The sequence below is a fragment of the Microcaecilia unicolor genome, chromosome 5, assembly GCF_901765095.1.
Source record: "Microcaecilia unicolor chromosome 5, aMicUni1.1, whole genome shotgun sequence".
Classification (NCBI taxonomy): Eukaryota; Metazoa; Chordata; class Amphibia; order Gymnophiona; family Siphonopidae; genus Microcaecilia; species Microcaecilia unicolor.
Genome location: NC_044035.1, coordinates 364,077,217 through 364,096,591, shown reverse-complemented (window position 1 = coordinate 364,096,591; position 19,375 = coordinate 364,077,217). Strand labels below are relative to the sequence as shown.

Genomic DNA, 19,375 nt, shown 5'->3' with positions numbered 1-19,375 from the left:
GTCGAAGGACCGGACGTGACTCCGAACAGAATGTTCCACTGAGCCAATCTCGCCGCCTGAGTCCTCTTCTTGAGCTGGAGGCACAAAGTACAGGCATTAGGGCGATGACCAGCCCCTAGACACTGAAGACACGAAACGTGCCTATCAGTGAGCGAAATCGGCTGGTTGCACCGCGTGCACTTCTTGAAGCCGCTGGCAGGCTTCAATGACATGGGCAGAAAAATCGCGCCGGTGAGGTCAAACACGATGATGCCGGAAAAAAGGCACCAAAAAGAAGGAAAAAACCCGTACGGGCGGCAAAAAAACCGCTCACGCCAAAGAAAGGAAACTTACAGGGAAACTCTAAGAAAGTAAAGGAAAACAACAAACTACTTGTTTTTTGTTTTTACAAGAACACGAGAGAACAAAGAAACAAGCCGAATTTGGCGAAGAACGCAGCGAGGGCCTCTCTGGGGCAGAGAACAACCGATACACAGCTGGTCCGAACCACGGAAAAAGAGAGACTGAGGAGCACGCTCGCATTTGGGTGGGAAGACGGTCGCGCATGCGCGGTTTGCGCATGTGCACATGAGAGCTAGCAAACTTTGTTGCTAGGAAGATTGTCCGATCCTGGGGCTGCCGTTGGACATCACCCCATCAGTGAGAACAAGCAGCCTGCTTGTCCTCGGAGAAAACATATTCCAAATATGTTTGGTAGCTAAAAAATAAACTGGGTAGTGGTTATCTGAGGCATCTGTGTGCGGTGGAACTGCCCTCTACATTACCAGCTAGCAGAGGGAGGAGCCACTTTCCTGTTCATAAGAGCAGGTGCCGATTCAAACAGGCACCACATTGGACACCCGCAAACATTGAGGGTCCTGTTTTCTTCAAAAGGCTTGTGCCCTTGTGGCACATGGCCACAGGCGCGCAGTTGCAGAGTGTGGCTGAAGGGGCATACCCTGACAACTGGGAGCCCCTTGGAGCACTGAGAAAGATTTTACATCACCACAAGTTTTTGGATTTTCTATGTTTTGTTATTGACTTACAGAGAACCACAAAGTTAAACCAAAGACCTCAACTCAAGTGTCCCAGGTCTTTTGTACAAACATCTGTTGGACCACGGATCAATCAGATAATTTCCCCTCTTGAAGCCTCTTTGAGCTCACTGGAGCATACTCCTCCTCTTTCTCCTTCTTGGGGGTATCCCAAGAGGTTTCCCCTCCCCAGATTGAGGTTCAGTCTGAAGAAGTAACTTCTTTATTGTCATTTACTTTGTTGCCAATGGTTATTTTAGCTGCTCCCTCTGTTCAGCAACCTTCAGTCAATGAGGACAAACAGGAAATAACTTTAAGAGATTTATGGGATTCAACTTAGCATATGAAGAGTATGCTCAAAGCCACTGTTTGTCAGACAGCTGCCTTTTCTCAATAAGTTGTTGACAAATCGGTGAAAGTGGACTCTAACGTATAAAGTTTAGATAAGAGGATAAATGGGATGCAGAAGCAAGTTTCTGCTCTTGCAGCAATGTCAGTCACTACTATTAGGGATTGCCATAATGTATATGTAAAGTTAGAAATGACTGAAAATACTAACAGAGCTAGAAAACTGTGACTTTTGAATTTTCCTTCTATTTACTTGCTTTCCCCGGAGCAGTGGCGTAGCCAGACTTGACATTTTGGGTGGGCCCAGAGCTAATATGGGTGGTCACTATGTATATAGGTATGAGTAGTATAAATTAAAGTGCACTTGGGAGCTCTTTTACTAAGTGGTGGTAGCCGCAAAGTGCGCCTATTGCGCACGGAAACAGCTGTCCTTCCATAAAAGTGGGTAGCAGAAGCATAATAAAGTAACCTTCTTACTAAAGCTTTGCAGCCCCAAACCCCACAATCTAGATCAGTGGCTGGGACACACCCAACAGATATGTTCATTTAGGTGACACGCTGAACACTGCAGTCTGTGACAGAATCAAAAAAGAGCCCAAATATCATTTAGTTACAAAAAAAAAAAGGTTGCAAGGAAAATATAAAACTCAATTCAATAATCATTTCAATAACCATTCATTTGCACAAATTAATACATTTCAATTTTTCACAAATGTTAACATATCAAAAACCACATGAAGGAAAGTTCAAGAATTCTTAATGATAAACATATGCAAAATCATATTGTCAGCATCAAGATTTTTTTCCACCTACTGTACCATACAGAATATAACTAGAATGTTTCCTCTTACAGCTTTCCATAAAAAAAATGTATTCAAATTCTGGGAGCACCTCAGTAATAGCAACACAAAATTCCTTCACTGTCAGATACTTTGTGAAGCAACACTAAATCCTGCAAAGAAGCTTCTCAGAGCCTATATTACAAACCTTATCACCAATTCTGAGCATGAATACCAATAACAGTACCTTTAAAAAGGTAGCAGTGAATAAACACAACAGCAATATGTGTCCCATTGGAAAAGCTAGACAAGTCAAACTCCTAGATCCCCCATACAAACTACATGCCATACCAGCAGAATCTCTCACCTCAGTCACATGACAACCCTCATCAATTACAGAATAAAGGACCAAAAATTTGAAGTTGTCCTGTATACAGCATCAGCCCTGCCCTATCCTACCCTTCCTTACCCCCCCCCCCCATCCATCCCTCTAGCCCAGAATCAACCATAACCTTCCCTACTTGTAGCCTGACATCAGTCCTACCTTACCATTTATATGTCTCCTATAGTCTGGCATCTCTCTTGCCCTTCCCAATCTCACCACCACACACACACACCCTAATGCTTACCATAATTAAATATAAAACTTTTTTATTTTTTACATCCTGGGCAGAGCCCACCCTCGCCCAGAAACCCACCAACATTAAACATTTTATTACCTGGCACTGTAAAAGCATCTCCACCAAAATACCCACCAGCATTTTGCCTGGGTAGTGCAGAGCCCACCCCCATCACATAAATGTAAACATTTCTTTTCTCTCTCTTTTCAGTTTTTTTTTTTTAACCTGGGCTTGAGCTTCCTACAGACTGAGGTAAAGGTCTACTACTCCTGAGCACCTGATGGGTGTGTAGTCTGTGTGTACCTTGTGCAGACTGTGCTGCTAGAGGCCCAAGCTTGCAGTGCCTGTTGATCACTGCTGGCCCTGCTGGGAAAATTATTCTGGGTCCTCCACTCATGATCCCGACTTTGCCACAGGTTTAGGGAATCCAGGTCCCAGGAGCTCTCAGTGCTGGCAGGGCACAGTCACACACACTGTCTGTCTGATGCACTGCAGGGGAGACCTGAGCAGACCAGTGTGCACAGGCTGCATTTTGGACACAAAAGAAATCAGAACTACTCAAGCATTTGTAGGATGCTAACGCTATACTTCCTGCCATGTGGGGTGGCTGAATTGTCATCTGTGACCTATGTGCTCGAATAACACATAGATAATCATCCTAATTTGCTAAACACATTGCCCCATGGGGACGTAATAGGATTAGAAAATCGTAAAAGTATGTGTTATAACAAAGATTGGTTGTCTCAGAAACAACATTTCCTATGGATCGTTCACTCTGTTTATCAAGGTTTTTGGCAGCTTATTTTAAACTCTAGGGTCTCACTTTGTTTTCTACTATGCGACTGGGTGAATCCGTAGCTTCCTGTAACCACAGATCATTTTCTTATGAGCTTTAAAAAGTACAGTGAAATTTTGAGTGCAGTTTAAACCTGTTAGTCTTTCTACCAAATACAAAGTTACCTAAACTAAAAACATTGCCGTTTTTCAAAGGCAGGGGAAGGGTTAGCGTTACCAGCATGCAGCAACCACACCCACTATGATAAAGACACACTGAGATGCAGATTGCCCAGCCCTGGATTACAAATAGGCCACTTCACACTGCTAGTACCAGCCCTTCCCTCGCAGGTGCCTGCCGATTGCTTTGTCAGCAGTAAATCTGGATCCTTGATGTGAAATCTTATGCCATTCCTCTTTTCTTTGAAAACCCAGTAGGGATGCCAAAATTTTCACTTAGCATCCCAAAGATAAAACAGTCACTCTAACCGCATACTGCCTTACCGGAGCACAGGTCCCCCGCCCCGATACCCGACTTGTTCCCAAGCACCCTGCAGCAACAATAAAGCAGTTTAAGATAGCTGCTTCTATACTCAGGTTTGCCCGTGGCTGAAATGCTGCTGTGTGCAGCCTAACGAGCACCTGAGAAGACAGGCACTGATTGGCGAGTTAGAGACTGGGTGGGCGTGGGCCTGATCCGAAATTGGTTCTCTAGCTACGCCCCTCAGCCATTAGAACCAGGAGACAGGAGGGAAACTCCTCGTTTTTTGCCTCGGTGCTGATTGACTGACTCAGGGAGAGCTGGGAGGCGGAGCCCGATGGAATAATGAGAACCGGACGAGGAAACCAAGAGTGAGCTGCTGACGCCTAAAAAGACAGGCACCGATTGGCGGGTCAGAGAAACTGGGCGGGCCTGTGCTGAGATTGGGTGGGCCCGGTCCCTCATTACAATTTTCCTGGTCTAGAAATTTGCTTGCAGAATTGCTGATGATAGCTTATTGGCTTCTCTTTGTTTTGTAATTTTCTATCATCTTTCAGGTAGTTGGCTGCCTATGGAAGGTTGTTTTACAGAGTTTGTCTCTGATGTCTGTAACTAAATTTTCTAGTGTCCTGTAGGTGGGTGATATCAATCTGCATTTAGAAAATACCAGTAATTTATACACAAGGCACCTATTTGATTTTCTGGTTTCTTGGCAGTTTGTCCATACTGTGTCACCTTCTTCTCATATTCTAGGTCACCTTTTGGACCTACTAGCGTATCGGGGGGCAAATACTGGTATTTCTATTTAGGTAACCCAGGTTACTCACATGTATTCTGGTCTGACCATGCAAAACTCAAGTTTATTGGAGAGAATCTGGCAAAGTTGTGCCAGCTAGAAACATTTCTTCTTTTTGCAAATCCAGGGGCAAAATATTGTTGCTTTCTGGGCCAGTGTAGTCAATAGTCCGCTGCTCCCATCGCCAGTGACTGCAAACTTTTAAATCCAGTGGAATGGATTCTGCGAACGTATTCTAGATGTCTTAGCTCCTCTTAAGAGACACTGTAGACAGCTTGAAAGGCGGTGGTCCAAAAGTAGATCAGACGTTAATAGACTGCTTTGGAGAAGAGTTATTAGGATTACAAAGATAAAATTCGGGAGGCTAAGAGGAGGTATTTCGCTGAACAGATCGGGAGCATTATATCCACAAACTATCAGTTGGTGCATAGAGTCTTTTCCATCAAAGAGGTCACAGTTACTAATGTGATTATGCCTATAGTGCAACAGCTGGCTTCCCACTTTCAGTTGAAAATAGTAACTATTAGGAGGGCAGTTATCCAGTCTCCTGGCAACAATGTCGCACTTCCTGTATCGTGGGCTGATCATTGGGCTTGTATCCCTGCCAATAGACTTTGGCCTTCTTTTCAGTTGCCCTCCTCTGATACAGATAAATTCTTACTTTCAAAGTATTCCTCATCCCATTGTATCCTTGATGCCCGTCCAAGTAATCTTCTGAAGAATGCACCTAGCTTATTCATTTAACTTTTCAGGGAACACATATCTTTCTTATTTACTGAAGGCCTCTTCCAGTTGAGAGGGGTTGTACAATTTTAACCCCTATTTCTAAAACTTCCTCAGGCTCATTGAGTGACATTGCCAACTACAGGTCAAGGTGATGGAAGGAATTGTAGCAGTCCAGCTCTCTGACTACCTTTCCTGCTTTTGTCTTCTGCACGTGTCCCAGTCTGGCTTCAAGTCATGTTATAGTACTTGAGACTGTTTTAACCACTTTAGTTTCTGTCTTCAGGGAAGAAATTTGTTTAGGCAACTAGGTCCTGGTTATGCAGTTTGACACGTGAAGGGCCTTTTATGCGGTGGATCATGTCTTTTGTTAAATTTAATAGACCAATTTGGGATTTGTGAGAAAGTCTTGTCCTGGTTTCAGGGCTTCCTGAAGTCAAGATCTTACAGAAGTCTAGGTCTTACAGAGTAAAAATGTCAGGTGCATTATCATTGCCTTGATCTCCAAATTGTGGTGGATGCAAGGCTCACCCCTATCTCCAATATTATTTAATGTCATGATGGCTCCGCTAGGGGGCTGACTTTAGTCAATGGGGTTCCATCCTTTATTTATTTATTTATTTATTTTATTTATTGCATTTGTATCCCACATTTTCCTACATCCCTTTTTGAGGTGACATCCAGGGAATTCTATATAGGATTAAAACTGGCCTTGACTTAATGGAATCCTGGGTCTCTGAATTCGGGCTAAAATTAAATTGAGAGAAAACTAAATTTTTGCTGATAACTAATCTGTTTGACCATTATCCCTACAGCAATTTTAGCACTGACTATATTTCTTATCCTTTGAAGTCCACACTAAAAACCTTAGGGGTTGTTGTTGACCGGCACTTAACCTTTGAATCTCAGGTGTCCTTGGTGGTTACTAAATCTTTTAAATTACTTTACATAGTAACATAGTAAATGACGGCAGAAAAAGACCTGCACAGTCCATCCAGTCTGCCCAACAAGATAAACTCATATGTGCTACTTTTTGTGTATACCTTACCTTGATTTGTACCTGTCCTTTTCAGGGCACAGACCGTGTAAGTCCGCCCAGCACTGTCCTCGCCTCCCACCACCGGCTCTGCCACCCAATCTCAGCTAGGCTCCTTAGGATCCATTCCTTCTGAACAGGATTCCTTTATGTTTATCCCACGCGTGTTTGAATTCTGTTACCGTTTTCATTTCCACCACTTCCCGGGAGGGCATTCCAAGCATTCACTACTCTCTCTGTGAAAAAATACTTCCTGACATTTTTCTTGAGTCTGCCCCCCTTCAATCTCATTTCATGTCCTCTCATTCTACCGCCTTCGCACCTCCGGAAAAGGTTCGTTTGCAGATTTATACTTTTCAAATATTTGAACGTCTGTATCATATCACCCCTGTTTCTCCTTTCTTCCAGAGTATACATGTTCAGGTCATCAAGTCTCTCCTCATACGTCTTGTTAAGCAAATCCCTTACCATTCTCGTAGCTTTTCTTTGCACCGCTTCAAATCTTTTTACATCCTTCGCAAGGTACGGCCTCCAAAACTGAACACAATACTCTAGGTGAGGCCTCACCAACGACTTATACAGGGGCATCAACACCCCCTTTCTTCTGCGTCACACCTCTCTCTATACAGCCTAACAACCTTCTAGCTACGGCCACCGCCTTGTCACACTGTTTCGTCGCCTTCAGATCCTCAGATACTATCACCCCAAGATCCCTCTCCCCGTCCTTACCTATCAGATTCTCCCCGCCTAACACATACGTCTCCCGAGGATTTCTATTCCCTAAGTGCATCACTTTGCATTTCTTCGCATTGAATTTTAATTGCCAAACCTTAGACCATTCTTCTAGCTTCCTCAGATCCTTTTTCATGTTTTCCACTCCCTCCCGGGTGTCCACTCTGTTACAGATCTTAGTATCATCTGCAAATAGGCAAACTTTACCATCTAACCCTTCGGCAATGTCACTCACAAATATATTGAACAGAATCGGTCCCAGCACCGATCCTTGAGGCACACCACTACTCACCTTTCCCTCCTCTGAGCGAATTCCATTCACCACCACCCTCTGGCTTCTGTCCGTCAACCAGTTCCTAATCCAGTTCACCACTTCGGGTCCTATCTTCAGCCCATCCAGTTTATTTAAGAGCCTCCTGTGGGGAACCGTGTCAAAAGCTTTGCTGAAATCTAAGTAGATTACGTCTATAGCTCGTCCCTGATTCAATTCTCCTGTCACCCAATCAAAGAATTCAATGAGATTCGTTTGGCACGATTTCCCTTTGGTAAAACCATGTTGTCTCGGATCTTGCAACTTATTGGCTTCCAGGAAATTCACTATCCTTTCCTTCAGCATCGCTTCCATTACTTTTCCAATAACTGAAGTGAGGCTTACCAGCCTGTAGTTTCCAGCTTCTTCCCTATCACCACTCTTGTGAAGAAGGACCACCTCCGCCGTTCTCCAATCCCTTGGAACCTCTCCCGTCTGCAAGGATATATTAAACAAATCTTTAACAGGACCCGCCAGAACCTCTCTGAGCTCCCTCAATATCCTGGGGTGGATCCCATCCGGTCCCACGGCTTTGTCCACCTTTAGCTTTTCAAGCTGTTCATACACTTTGGAAGCTGAAACGTATTAGGCCCTTTTTTTTTTTTCAATTGATATTTTCAGATTACTTGTCCAATCTCTCATTTTGACCCAATTTGATTATTGTAATTCTATCTATGCAGGTTGTAAAGAATGTATCTTAAGGATTAAACTTGAATTCTCAATCAGGTCACCTCCACCTCTCCTTCCCTTAGTCCATTCTCTCAACCCTCCAACCACTGCCTCCTTTTCTTCCTTTTCTGAAATCACTGAAGAGGAAACTACACATCTTATTTCCTCCTCGAAACTAACTACCTGTTCCTCTGATCCTATTCCCACCCATCTCCTTAACACTATCTCTCCTACTGTTATCCCTTTTATCTGTCATATCCTCAATCTTTGACTTTCCACTGCGACTGTTCCTGATGCCTTCAAACAAGCCTTAGTCACACCACTCGTTAAAAAACCTTCATTGGATAAAGCTCCGAGAATACATAGGAAATTGATGTGGAAGTCGGTAGACCTGGGGGGAAGGGGGTGCCCAATTTGGAATGGTATTTTTGGGCTGCGCAGGTAAAGTTTGTAGTGGCATGGAGTCAGGAGGCTCCATCGGTGGTGGCTAGCTTAGACCAAGAGATGGTGCAGGGTTATAAATTGAAGTCGGTTATATGGGCTTCAATGGAACCAAGGGTATACGGTCAAATGACAACAAACCCATTTGTGAACCATCTGTTGACCTTGTGGGCTTCTTTCAGAACAAGGTTCTGGCTGAAGAGGAAAACTTCCACACTGGCAGGTATAGGTGGGGAACCGGCTTTTCAAGTGGGAATGGGTCACCAGGTTGCAGGGTGGTGGGAAGAGGAGGGGTTGATTTGTTTCAGGGATCTCCTGGATGACGGGGAGCTAAGACCGTTAGAGGAGATCCGGGAACAGTGTGGGGGAGGTGCGGGAGATACTTATTTCTATATACAAGTCAAGCATTATATGAGCCAACAAGGGTGGTTGAGGAGGCACCCGGAAGAATATGAGGAACTTGAAAATTTGTGGGGATCATTGGGGAAAATGAGAAGAATTATATCTATGTTGTACAAATTTATTAGAGGTAGATCTTTTGAGAAATGTGCTTATATGATAAAATGGGAACAGGATCTGCAACGGGAGTTTACAGTAAATGAGTGGAAGGCTATAGTAGTAGAAGTCAAAAAAGCTTCGAACTGTGTGTTGTTAAAAAAAAATGCCTTTAAGATATTGTCGAGGTGGTATTATACCCCGCATCGAATACATGCTATGTTTTCCTCGGCATCCCCACTTTGTTGGAGGTGTGGAGATGAGGAGGGGACTTTCTTGCATATTTGGTGGTCGTGCCGAACTCTACAACCATTTTGGAAAACTGTAACGACAAAAATTTCAGAAAGCACGAATAAGCCGTTCCAATGCACGCCGCAATGGTGTCTTCTGGGTCTCGGTAACAGAAGAGGAACTAAATGGCAAAGATGCCTTAAGAGGATTTGTTTAACAACGGTTAAGAGTGTCATTGCAATGCACTGGAAGAAACAGATGGCTCCCTCAGAGCTGGACTGGACTCTGAAACTTTCCCTGGTCGGGGAACTGGAGCAGCTAACAGACAAAAGAATGGGAAGGTACAACCCATCTTCTGAACTGTGGTCTCAATTTCAGCGATTAACCCAATAAGGACAGTTGTAATAGAGCTAGGAGGGGGAGGAGGGAGGGGAGGGGGGAAGGGGGGGGAACTTGGGGAAAAATGGATAAGTTTACATTGCTGTATTGTGATGATGGTTAATAAAAATATTCAAACATTTAAAAAAAAACCTTCATTGGACCCTACCTGTCCTTCCAACTACCGCCCCATCTCCCTCCTCCCTTTCCTATCCAAGATACTTGAACGTGCTGTTCACCGCCGTTGCCTTGACTTTCTTTCATCTCAAGCTATTCTTGATCCACTTCAATGGCTTTCGCCCCCTTCATTCAACTGAAACAGCGCTTGCTAAAGTCTCCAATGGATCTGTTCCTGGCCAGATCCAAAGGTCTCTATTCTATCCTCATCCTTCTCGATCTATCTGCTGCTTTTGACACTGTTGATCACAGCCTACTCCTTGATACGCTGTCCTCACTTGGATTTCAGGGTTCTGTTCTTTCCTGGTTTTCTTCTTTTCTCTCCCAGCGTACCTTTAGTGTATACTCTAGTGGATACTCCTCTACCTCTATCCCACTGTCAGTTGGTGTACCTCAGGGATCTGTCCTGGGACCTCTTCTTTTCTCCATCTATACTTCTTCCCTTGGTACTCTTATCGTTTATTATCATTTACTATACCGTTACTTATTGCTAGCAAAACAGAACGGTTTACATAAAAGAAAAAATTTAAAACATATAAAAACACTCATAATAACATCTAGGAAATCCAATAATTGATAGGAAAGCACAGCAAATCAAACATACAATAATTAGTAAACTAATAATCCTGAATAACTACATGCTTAACATGTATCATAATTCAAGCTATAAGACTGACATCTCTTTCCTAAATGTTTTTTTCTTTATTCTGCATTGTCATTAAATGTATTTTGAAAAAGGTATGTTTTTAGGGCTTTTCAGAAGCAAATGTATGTATCTTCAAGTCTTAGTAATTTTGGAAGACTATTCCAAAGTGAAGACAATAAATAAAAGAAAGCTGACTTTCATGTGGATTCCCATCTAGCCCTTGTTAATAAAGGAATAACTAATCTGTTAACGATCTAAGGGTACGTATCGGTGCGTATGGTATAGTAAGATTAGCCAAATATAATGGAGTTAGTAAATGTAGCACTCTGTATGTCAAGATATAAATCTTATATTTTATTCTGGCTTCAATTGGAAGCCAGTGAAGTTGGTATAAGAGTGGTGTAATTCTATCCTATTTCGATGCACGACAAATTACACATGCTGCAGTGTTTTGTATCAATTGTAACCATCTTATATTTGTCTTTGTGATGCCTGCATAAATAACATTGCAGTAATCTAAGCGAGAAATAATATACGCATATATTAGCGTATGTAGAGAATCTTTATCCAATGAATTTCTTATTGAACGTAATCTTCATAAATGATAGAAAGATTTTTTTATTACATCTGATATTTGCTGTTCAAAAGATAAGGCAGAATCAAGAACAACACCTAAATACTTAAATGATGGTACCATAGGTAATTGTTTGCCAAATAGAGTAGGTATTAATGTTGGTACTGGTCCACGACCTGTTATGCATGATGTTATTGTTTTATCTGGATTTAATACCAACTGCTGTTTTTTAAGCCATCTAGCTACTTCATCAAGGCAATTCTGAATAGGTGCAAGGTCAATATTTTGTGGTTGTACTTAATGAATCTGATCTCATCCCATGGTTTTCAGTATCATCTTTACGCTGATGACTCCCAGATCTACCTCTCCACACCAGAAATCTCAGCCGAAATCCAGGTCAAAGTATCAGCCTGCCTGTCTGACATTGCTGCCTGGATGTCTCAGCGCCATCTGAAACCAAACATGACCAAGACTGAGCTTCTCATCTTTCCCCCTAAACCAACCTCTCCTCCTCCCCCATTCTCTATTTCTGTGGATAACACTCTCATCCTTCCTGTCTCATCAGCTCGTAACCTTGGGGGTCATCTTCGACTCCTCTCTCTCCTTCTCTGCACATATTCAACAGACTGCTAAAACCTGTCGTTTCTTTCTCTATAATATCAGCAAAATTCACCCTTTCCTTTCTGAGCACACTTACCAGAACCCTCATCCACACTCTTATCACCTCTCGCTTAGACTATTGCAACTTGCTTCTCAAAGGTCTCTCACTTAGCCATGTCTCTCCTCTTCAATCTATTCAAAATTCTGCTGCACAACTAATATTCCGCCAGTGTCGTTATGCTCATATTAGCCTTCTCCTCAAGTCACTTCACTGGCTTCCTATCCGTTTCCGCATACAGTTCAAACTCCTCTTATTGACCTATAAGTGCATTCATTCTGCAGCTCCTCAGTATCTCTCCACTCTCATCTCTCCCTACATTCCTCCCCGGGAACTCCATTCACTGGGTAAATCTCTCTTATCTGCACCCTTCTCCTCCACCGCTAACTCCAGACTCCGTTCTTTTTATCTTGCTGCACCATATGCCTGGAATAGACTTCCTGAGCCGGTACGTCAAGCTCCATCTCTGGCTGTCTTCAAATCTAAGCTAAAAGCCCACCTTTTTGATGCTGCTTTTAACTCCTAACCTTGTTCACTTGTTCAGAACCCTTATTTTATCATCCTCACCTTAATATTCCCTTATCTCTTGTTTGTTTGTCCTGTTTGTCTGTCCTAATTAGATTATAAGCTCTGATGAGCAGGGACTGTCTCTTCATGTTCAAGTGTACAGCGCTGCGTACGTCTAGTAGCACTATAGAAATGATAAGTAGTAGTAGTAGTCTTTGGGATTTCGGAATCTTGCTACTCTTTGTCCTTATCCCTTGTTTGTCCTGTTTGTCTGTCCTAATTAGATTGTAAGCTCTGATGAGCAGAGACTGTCTCTTCATGTTCAAGTGTACAGCGCTGCGTACGTCTAGTAGCGCTTTAGAAGTGATAAGTAGTAGTAGTAGTAAGGAAACTGCAAACAGCCCAGAATTACTGCAGCTAGACTTGTCATGCATATACCAGGCTTTGAGAGGGCTACTCCTTTGCTGATACATTTGCATTGGCTTCCATTAAGGCCAGGATTGTATTCAAACTCTGTGCTCTCATATTTCAGATTTTGTATGGTATTGTCCCTGACTATATGTTGCCCTTGTTACTTTGCCTTCTTGCAAGTCAATCTTTAGTGCACACCTCCTTTTCAGTTACATACTAGTAAAGTCGGGTGTCATGCCTTATACAGTAGAGTGCAGTCAGATGCACATGCAAATTTTAATATGACAATTAACATCAACAGTTGGTTGTTAGCACCCAATTCCTGATGTTAATTGGCTCATTAATTAATTTGCCTGAGCATCTTGAGCACGTGCACAAATTTGGGCATGCAATTCTGGGCACCATATATAGATTCCAGGGAATTATGCTTATCTCAGAAAAAACGCTAATTTCTTAATGCTGACTTACCATTCCTATCCCGATAGGCTGCAATGATGTTAGTGAGGTCATAGGCACTTGCAAATGGACTTGTCCCATCAATTACAGACATCTAATAAACACCAAAATAACTATTATCAACATACATGTTAATTATTTCATTAGAACTTACACAATTAAAATTTAAAGGTAATGCACATTCATGAATCTCAGTTCCTAAACCCTGTTGTCACATGTCAACATTAACCTCAGAGATGAAGACGATGAACCCAAAAATCAACAGAGAAAACTAAAGATATTTTAAAAATCCTAATCCTTCCCAGTCCAAATTCCTAAACATTTAAGACAGACATGAAATCAAAAATATAAACTAGCCAGGTTTTCTAAGATTTCATACGACCTAGACCAGCATTTTTTAACCAGTGCGCCAAGGCTGCTTCCTAGGGGTGCCGCTGTCCCATCACCAGCCAGCGACCTGGAAAATTTATTTTATAGTGGTCAGCGGCAGCGATTCAGATAACCTGTTTGCACCAACCCCCAAGTCTTCTCTCTAATGTAACATCCAGCTTCCGCATAGATGGGAAGCGTCAGAAAGAGGGCTCAGGTTGGTGCAAGCAGGCTGTCTGAATTGCTGCCTGCTGCTGCCGCCCACTGCCACTGACCTACAGAAAAAAAGATGAGGCACATGCCAGCAGCACAGCGTGCACACATTCTATTTTACAGCAATAATTATGCAGGCTTACCGTAGTAGCATACAGTACTACTGTATAAAAAAAAGAACACTGAAGCAAACTCCCTGAACAATTTCTACTTCATTAAAGCTATAGGCATTAATGCTGAAAAGTAATTTTTCTAACTCAAAAATAATTATGGAGGTACTAAAATAATCAGTTGTCTTCGTCATAAAGCATAAGGGGACAGGCTTAAAAATCTCAATATGTATACTTTAGAAGACAGGCAGGAGAGGGGAGATATGATAGAAACATTTAAATACCTACATGGCAATTGAAAGGAAGCTCTGGGATGAGGGGGCATAGGATGAAGGTGAAAGGGGATAGACTCAGAAGTAACCTGATGAAAAGGGTGGAGAATTCATGGACCGATCTCCCAGCAGAAGTGGTGGACACTGATTCAAGACAACTTGGGACAAGTACACAGGATCGCTAAGGGAGTGATAGGGACAGTAGATGGCAAGGATGGGCAGACTGAATAGGCTACATTGTCTTTATCTGCTTATATTTTTCTATGTACAATAGCTCATTGTTCAATGGTCGATTTAAAGGTCATTACAGGATATCCACAAAGAATTTGCATAGACTGTCCTCATCGCATGTAAATCTCTCTCTCATGCATTCATTGTTGGTTGGCTGACACTGTCCCGAGAATTGTGTTGGGAACCCCTGTGCTATACTGAAATAGCGAAGATACTTAACCTGTAGCAAGTATTCTCCGAGGACAGCAGGCTGATTATTCTCACATGGGTCGACGTCCGCATTGGCCCGGGAATCGGCATTTTGCCATAGCAAAAACAAAAAACTTTGCTGGAGTGTTCTGGTGCGCGTGCATGGACTTTCCGCCCGCCGCGTGAACACATACCTCAGTTAAGTCTAAAAGTATAACAAATAACTCCAAGGGGAGGTGGGAGGGATTGTGAGAATAATCAGCCTGCTGTCCTCAGAGAATACCTGCTCAGGTAAATATCTTCGCTTTCTCCGAGGACAAGCAGGTTGCATTATTCTCACACGTGGGGTATCCCTAGCATCCAGGCTCACTCAAAACAATAAACATTGGTCAACTGGGCCTCGCAACAACAAGGACTCAAATTGATTTTTTTTTTTTTTTTTTTCTATATGTTTCACTAATTTTGGATCTTGTCTTTATGAAATTGAATGTAATGTTTGAATTTATCTTCAGCATTTTTCTTGGTTAAGCCATTTATTTGTTACATGGATTTCTCTGGTTAGAGCTTATTTCAGCTCCCCAAGCATAGATAGGTTTAGTTTGGGTTCCTTCATTTTCAAACTGTTGTACCCTTCATCGCTGGACATCGATTGGGCACCCTGCGGATTATTATCTGTACAGGTGATGATTTCTAAATCATCAAGAGGGGAATGAATTGATTTGCTCTTTTCTGACCACTGACAGGTCATTTATGACCTATGAACTGCATAGCTATAAGGCTCAAACATTTCTATACTTTTACTGTGAGCTGCATTTTTCTGAAAGCTCTGACTTCAGCATTCTGTGTAGAACAGCAGCAATCTTGCTGAGAGCTGTGGAAAGCTGTGAATGCAAGGTTGTGCTGTCCCAGGAAGGAGCACTCTTCCCCCCTCCCTGGCAGAGCCGGTGCCACTTATTCTACGATTCACAAGGACACAAGAATGAATATGCAGTTTGAGAGTTAAGACGTGTTGAGGTTTTGAGATAACACTATGATAAACATGGGTACTAGAGAAATTCCTATAACAAAATGGCGACTGCAATCCTTTGTAAAAACCTTGGAGGTGCTGAAGTTCTATAAACATTGTTCTATGTTCCATAACATTCAGATAGTATGTTCTATTCTATATAAACAATGAAGTAAGACAGAAATTAGCTGAAATTGCAAGTTAGGAGGGGATTGATGCCCAATCCACTGTATATAAGGCACTGTTGTGTTGTATCTAGTCGGGAGGGCTGAGTTGATCAACTGAGTGACTCTTCATCACAGAGGTCTCCCTCTCGTAACAAATTGCTGTTGCCTGATTACTTTACTATTTGTTACCTGCCTGATTGCTTTGTTATTACATGATTACTCTGATTACTCTAATTACTCTGATTACACTGATTACTTTGTCTGATTACTTTAAATACTTCGCCTGATTTATTTTGTCTAATTGTTTTATTGCCTTATTATCATCTATAATTGGTAAGTAATAAAGACTTTTCCTTTAGAAGAAACATAGTCTCCGTCCTCTCTAATTTCTCTGTTCTTTCTGTCTATTCTGTCACACTATATTTTGGGAATGGCTGGTCCACTGTATCTTGGGGTAAGTGTTGGGAGACAGAAACCCTATTGCCTCTCCTATCCAAGTTATTATATTTATTTATTTGTAGCATTTGTATCCCACATTTTCCCAACAATTTGCAGGCTCAATGTGGCTTACATTTGCCGTAATGGCGGTTGCCATTTCTGGGTAACAGAATTACAAATGGTAATGTGTTAAGTTGCATACATACATGGTAACATACATGTAACATAACATACGTGAACAGATCATGGTATAGCTATATATCATGTGCATATATATGTTAAGGAAGAATAAATTATGGTAATACATGAAAGTTCCTGAGTAAGAAATTAGAAGAATAAATTATAGTAATACGTGAACATTCCTGAGTATGAAATTGGGTTGTATATTCTTTATGATAAGTGGAAGGATAAGAAGGAAGAATATTACGGCCTTCTCTAGGACTGGGTAGTTATCAGGGGAGGACTTTATTATGGCCTTCCCTAAGACATCACTATAAACAGACTTAACATAGGTTAATCTGAAACTATATACAGGTAGCTGAGAGTGCAGCCTGGAACAGAATAAAACAGGCCTAGGTGGGTGGAGTTGGATTCTAAACCCCAAACAGATTCTGCAGCACTGACTGCCCAAACCGATTGTCAGGTATCCTGTTCAAGACAGTAATGTGAAGTGAATGTATGGAAAGACCACGTTGCACCTTTCCAAATTTCTTCAATGGAGACTGACTTTAAGTGAGCCACCGACGCAGCCATGGTTCTAACATTATGAGCCGTGACATGGCCCTCCAGACTCATCCCAGCCTGGGCATGAGTGAAGAAAATGCAATCTATTAGCCAATTGGAGATTGTGCGTTTTCCAATGGCGACTCCCCTCCTGTTGAAATCAAAAGCAGCAAACAACTGGGCGGACTATCTGAAGGGCTTCATCCGCTCCATGTAAAAGGCCAATGCTCTCTTGCAGTCCAAGGTGTAGGCATGAGGGCGGTGAAAAAAATGTTGGCAAGACAATTGACTGGTTCAGATAGAACTCTGACACCACCTTTGGCAGGAACTTAGGGTGCGTGTGGAGGACTACTCTGTTGTGATGAAACTTAGTATAAGGTGCATCCACTACTAGGGCCTGAAGCTCACTGACCCTATGAGCTGAAGTAAGCGCCACCAAGGAAATGACCTGCCAGATCAAGTACTTCAGATGGCACGATTCAGTGGCTCAAATGGAGCTTTCATCAGCTGAGTAAGAACGACGTTGAGATCCCATGACACTGGTGGAGGTTTGACAGGGGGCTTTGACAAAAGCAAACCTATCTTGAAGTGAACTAAAGGCTGTCCAGAGATAGGCTTACCTTCTACACACCGATGATAAGCACTAATTGTGCTGAGGTGAACCCTTGCGAAGTTGGTCTTGAGACCAGACTCTGACAAGTGTAAAAGGTATTCAAGCAGGGTCTGTGTAAGACAAGAGAGAGGATCTAGGGCCTTGCTGTCACACCAGACGGCAAACCTCCTCCATTTGAAAGAGTAACACCTCTTCGTAGAATCTTTCCTGGAAGCAAGCAAGACTCAGGAGGCACCCTCAGAAAGACCTAAGGAGGCGAAATCTATGCTCTCAACATCCAGGCCGTGACAGCCAGAGACTGGAGGTTGCGATGTAGAAGCAACCCCCTCGTTCTGAGTGATGAGGCTTGGAAAACACTCCATGGTTCTTTGGAGGACAACTCCAGAAGAAGAGGGAACCAAATCTGGCGTGGCCAGTAGGGTGCAATCAGGATCATGGTTCCGCAGTCTTGCTTGAGTTTCAGCAAAGTCTTCCCTACTAGAGATATGGGAGGCTACACATACAGAAGGCCTATTCCCCAATGTAGGAGAAAAGCATCTAATGCTAGACTGTCGTGGGCCTGAAGCCTGGAACAGAACTGAAGGACCTTGTGATTGATCTGAGTGGCAAAAAGATGTACCGAGGGGGTGCCCCACGCTCGGAATATTTTGCGGGCAATGCCCATATTCAGCGACCACTCATGAGATTGCATTACCCTGCTCAGCCTGTCGGCCAGACTGTTTAAGCCTGCCAGATAAGTGGCTTGGAGAAACATGCCATAACGGCGTGCCCAAAGCCACATCTGGATGGCTTCCTGACACAGAGGGCAAGGTCTGATGCCCCCCTGCTTGTTGGTGTAGTACATTGCAATCTGATTGTCTGTTTTAATCAAGATAATTTGGTTGGACAGCCGATCTCTGAAAGCCTTCAGAGCGTTCCAGATCGCTTGTAGTTCCAGGAGGTTGATCTGAAGACCAGTTTCCCGAAAGGACCAGGCTCCCTGAATGTGAAGCCCATCTACAAGAGCTCCCCACCCCAGGAGGGATGCATCCATCATCATCACTTTTTGTGGCTGACAGGGGCGTAGCCAGACAGCAGATTTTGGGTGGGCCTAGGCAAGAAGTGGGGGGGCACCAAGCAAATATCTCAGCTGGTAGGAAAATGCTTCTCTCCACTTTGGCAGTCTGCAGCAGGCATGTGCTGAAAACTGAGCATGCGCAGGTGCCAGTATCATGGAGAGAAGCATTTTTGTTACCATCAGGGGGAAGTTTTCAGCTGGTGGAGCTTGGGATCCCCACTAGCTACTGCTAAGCATGTGCTAGTGTTGGGTGGGCCTGAGCCCTAAATGGGTGGGCCCCGGCCCACCTGTAGCTACGCCACTGGTGGCTGAGGAATTTGGAATGGTCGTCCCATGGTCAAATTGGACCGGTTTGTCCACCACTGAAGAGAATTTTGAAAACCAGTGGACAGGTGAATCACATCCTCTAGATCCCCCGCAGCTTGATACCACTGGGAAGCTAGTGTCCATTGAGCTGATCTCATATGTAGACGTGCCATGGGTGTTACATGAACTGTGGAGGCCATGTGCCCCAAGAGTCTCAACATCTGCCGAGTTATGACCTGCTGAGACGCTCGAACTGTAGACACCAGGGCCAGGACCTTGTCTGCCTTTGTCTCGGTAAGATAAGCCCGCGCTGTCTTCGTTTCCAATTTCTTGAACAGGAGTGAGATGGGACTTGGAGTAATTTATTACGAACTCCAATAGCTCTAAGCACCTGAATAGTCTCCGAAGTGCTCTTTACCAGCCAAT

At 43.1% G+C, this 19,375-nt stretch overlaps 1 protein-coding gene across 3 annotated transcripts in view; it reads right to left on the bottom strand.

The window, feature by feature from the left end:
- Positions 1-19,375, bottom strand: part of TMEM231 (transmembrane protein 231) — a 65,287-nt gene that overhangs the window by 13,973 nt on the left and 31,939 nt on the right. For all 3 annotated transcript variants that reach the window (XM_030204691.1, XM_030204689.1, XM_030204690.1), the window contains one exon: positions 13,268-13,349. In XM_030204691.1, coding sequence (XP_030060551.1) covers positions 13,268-13,349 — 82 coding nt within the window. The remainder of the gene's footprint in view (positions 1-13,267; positions 13,350-19,375) is intronic.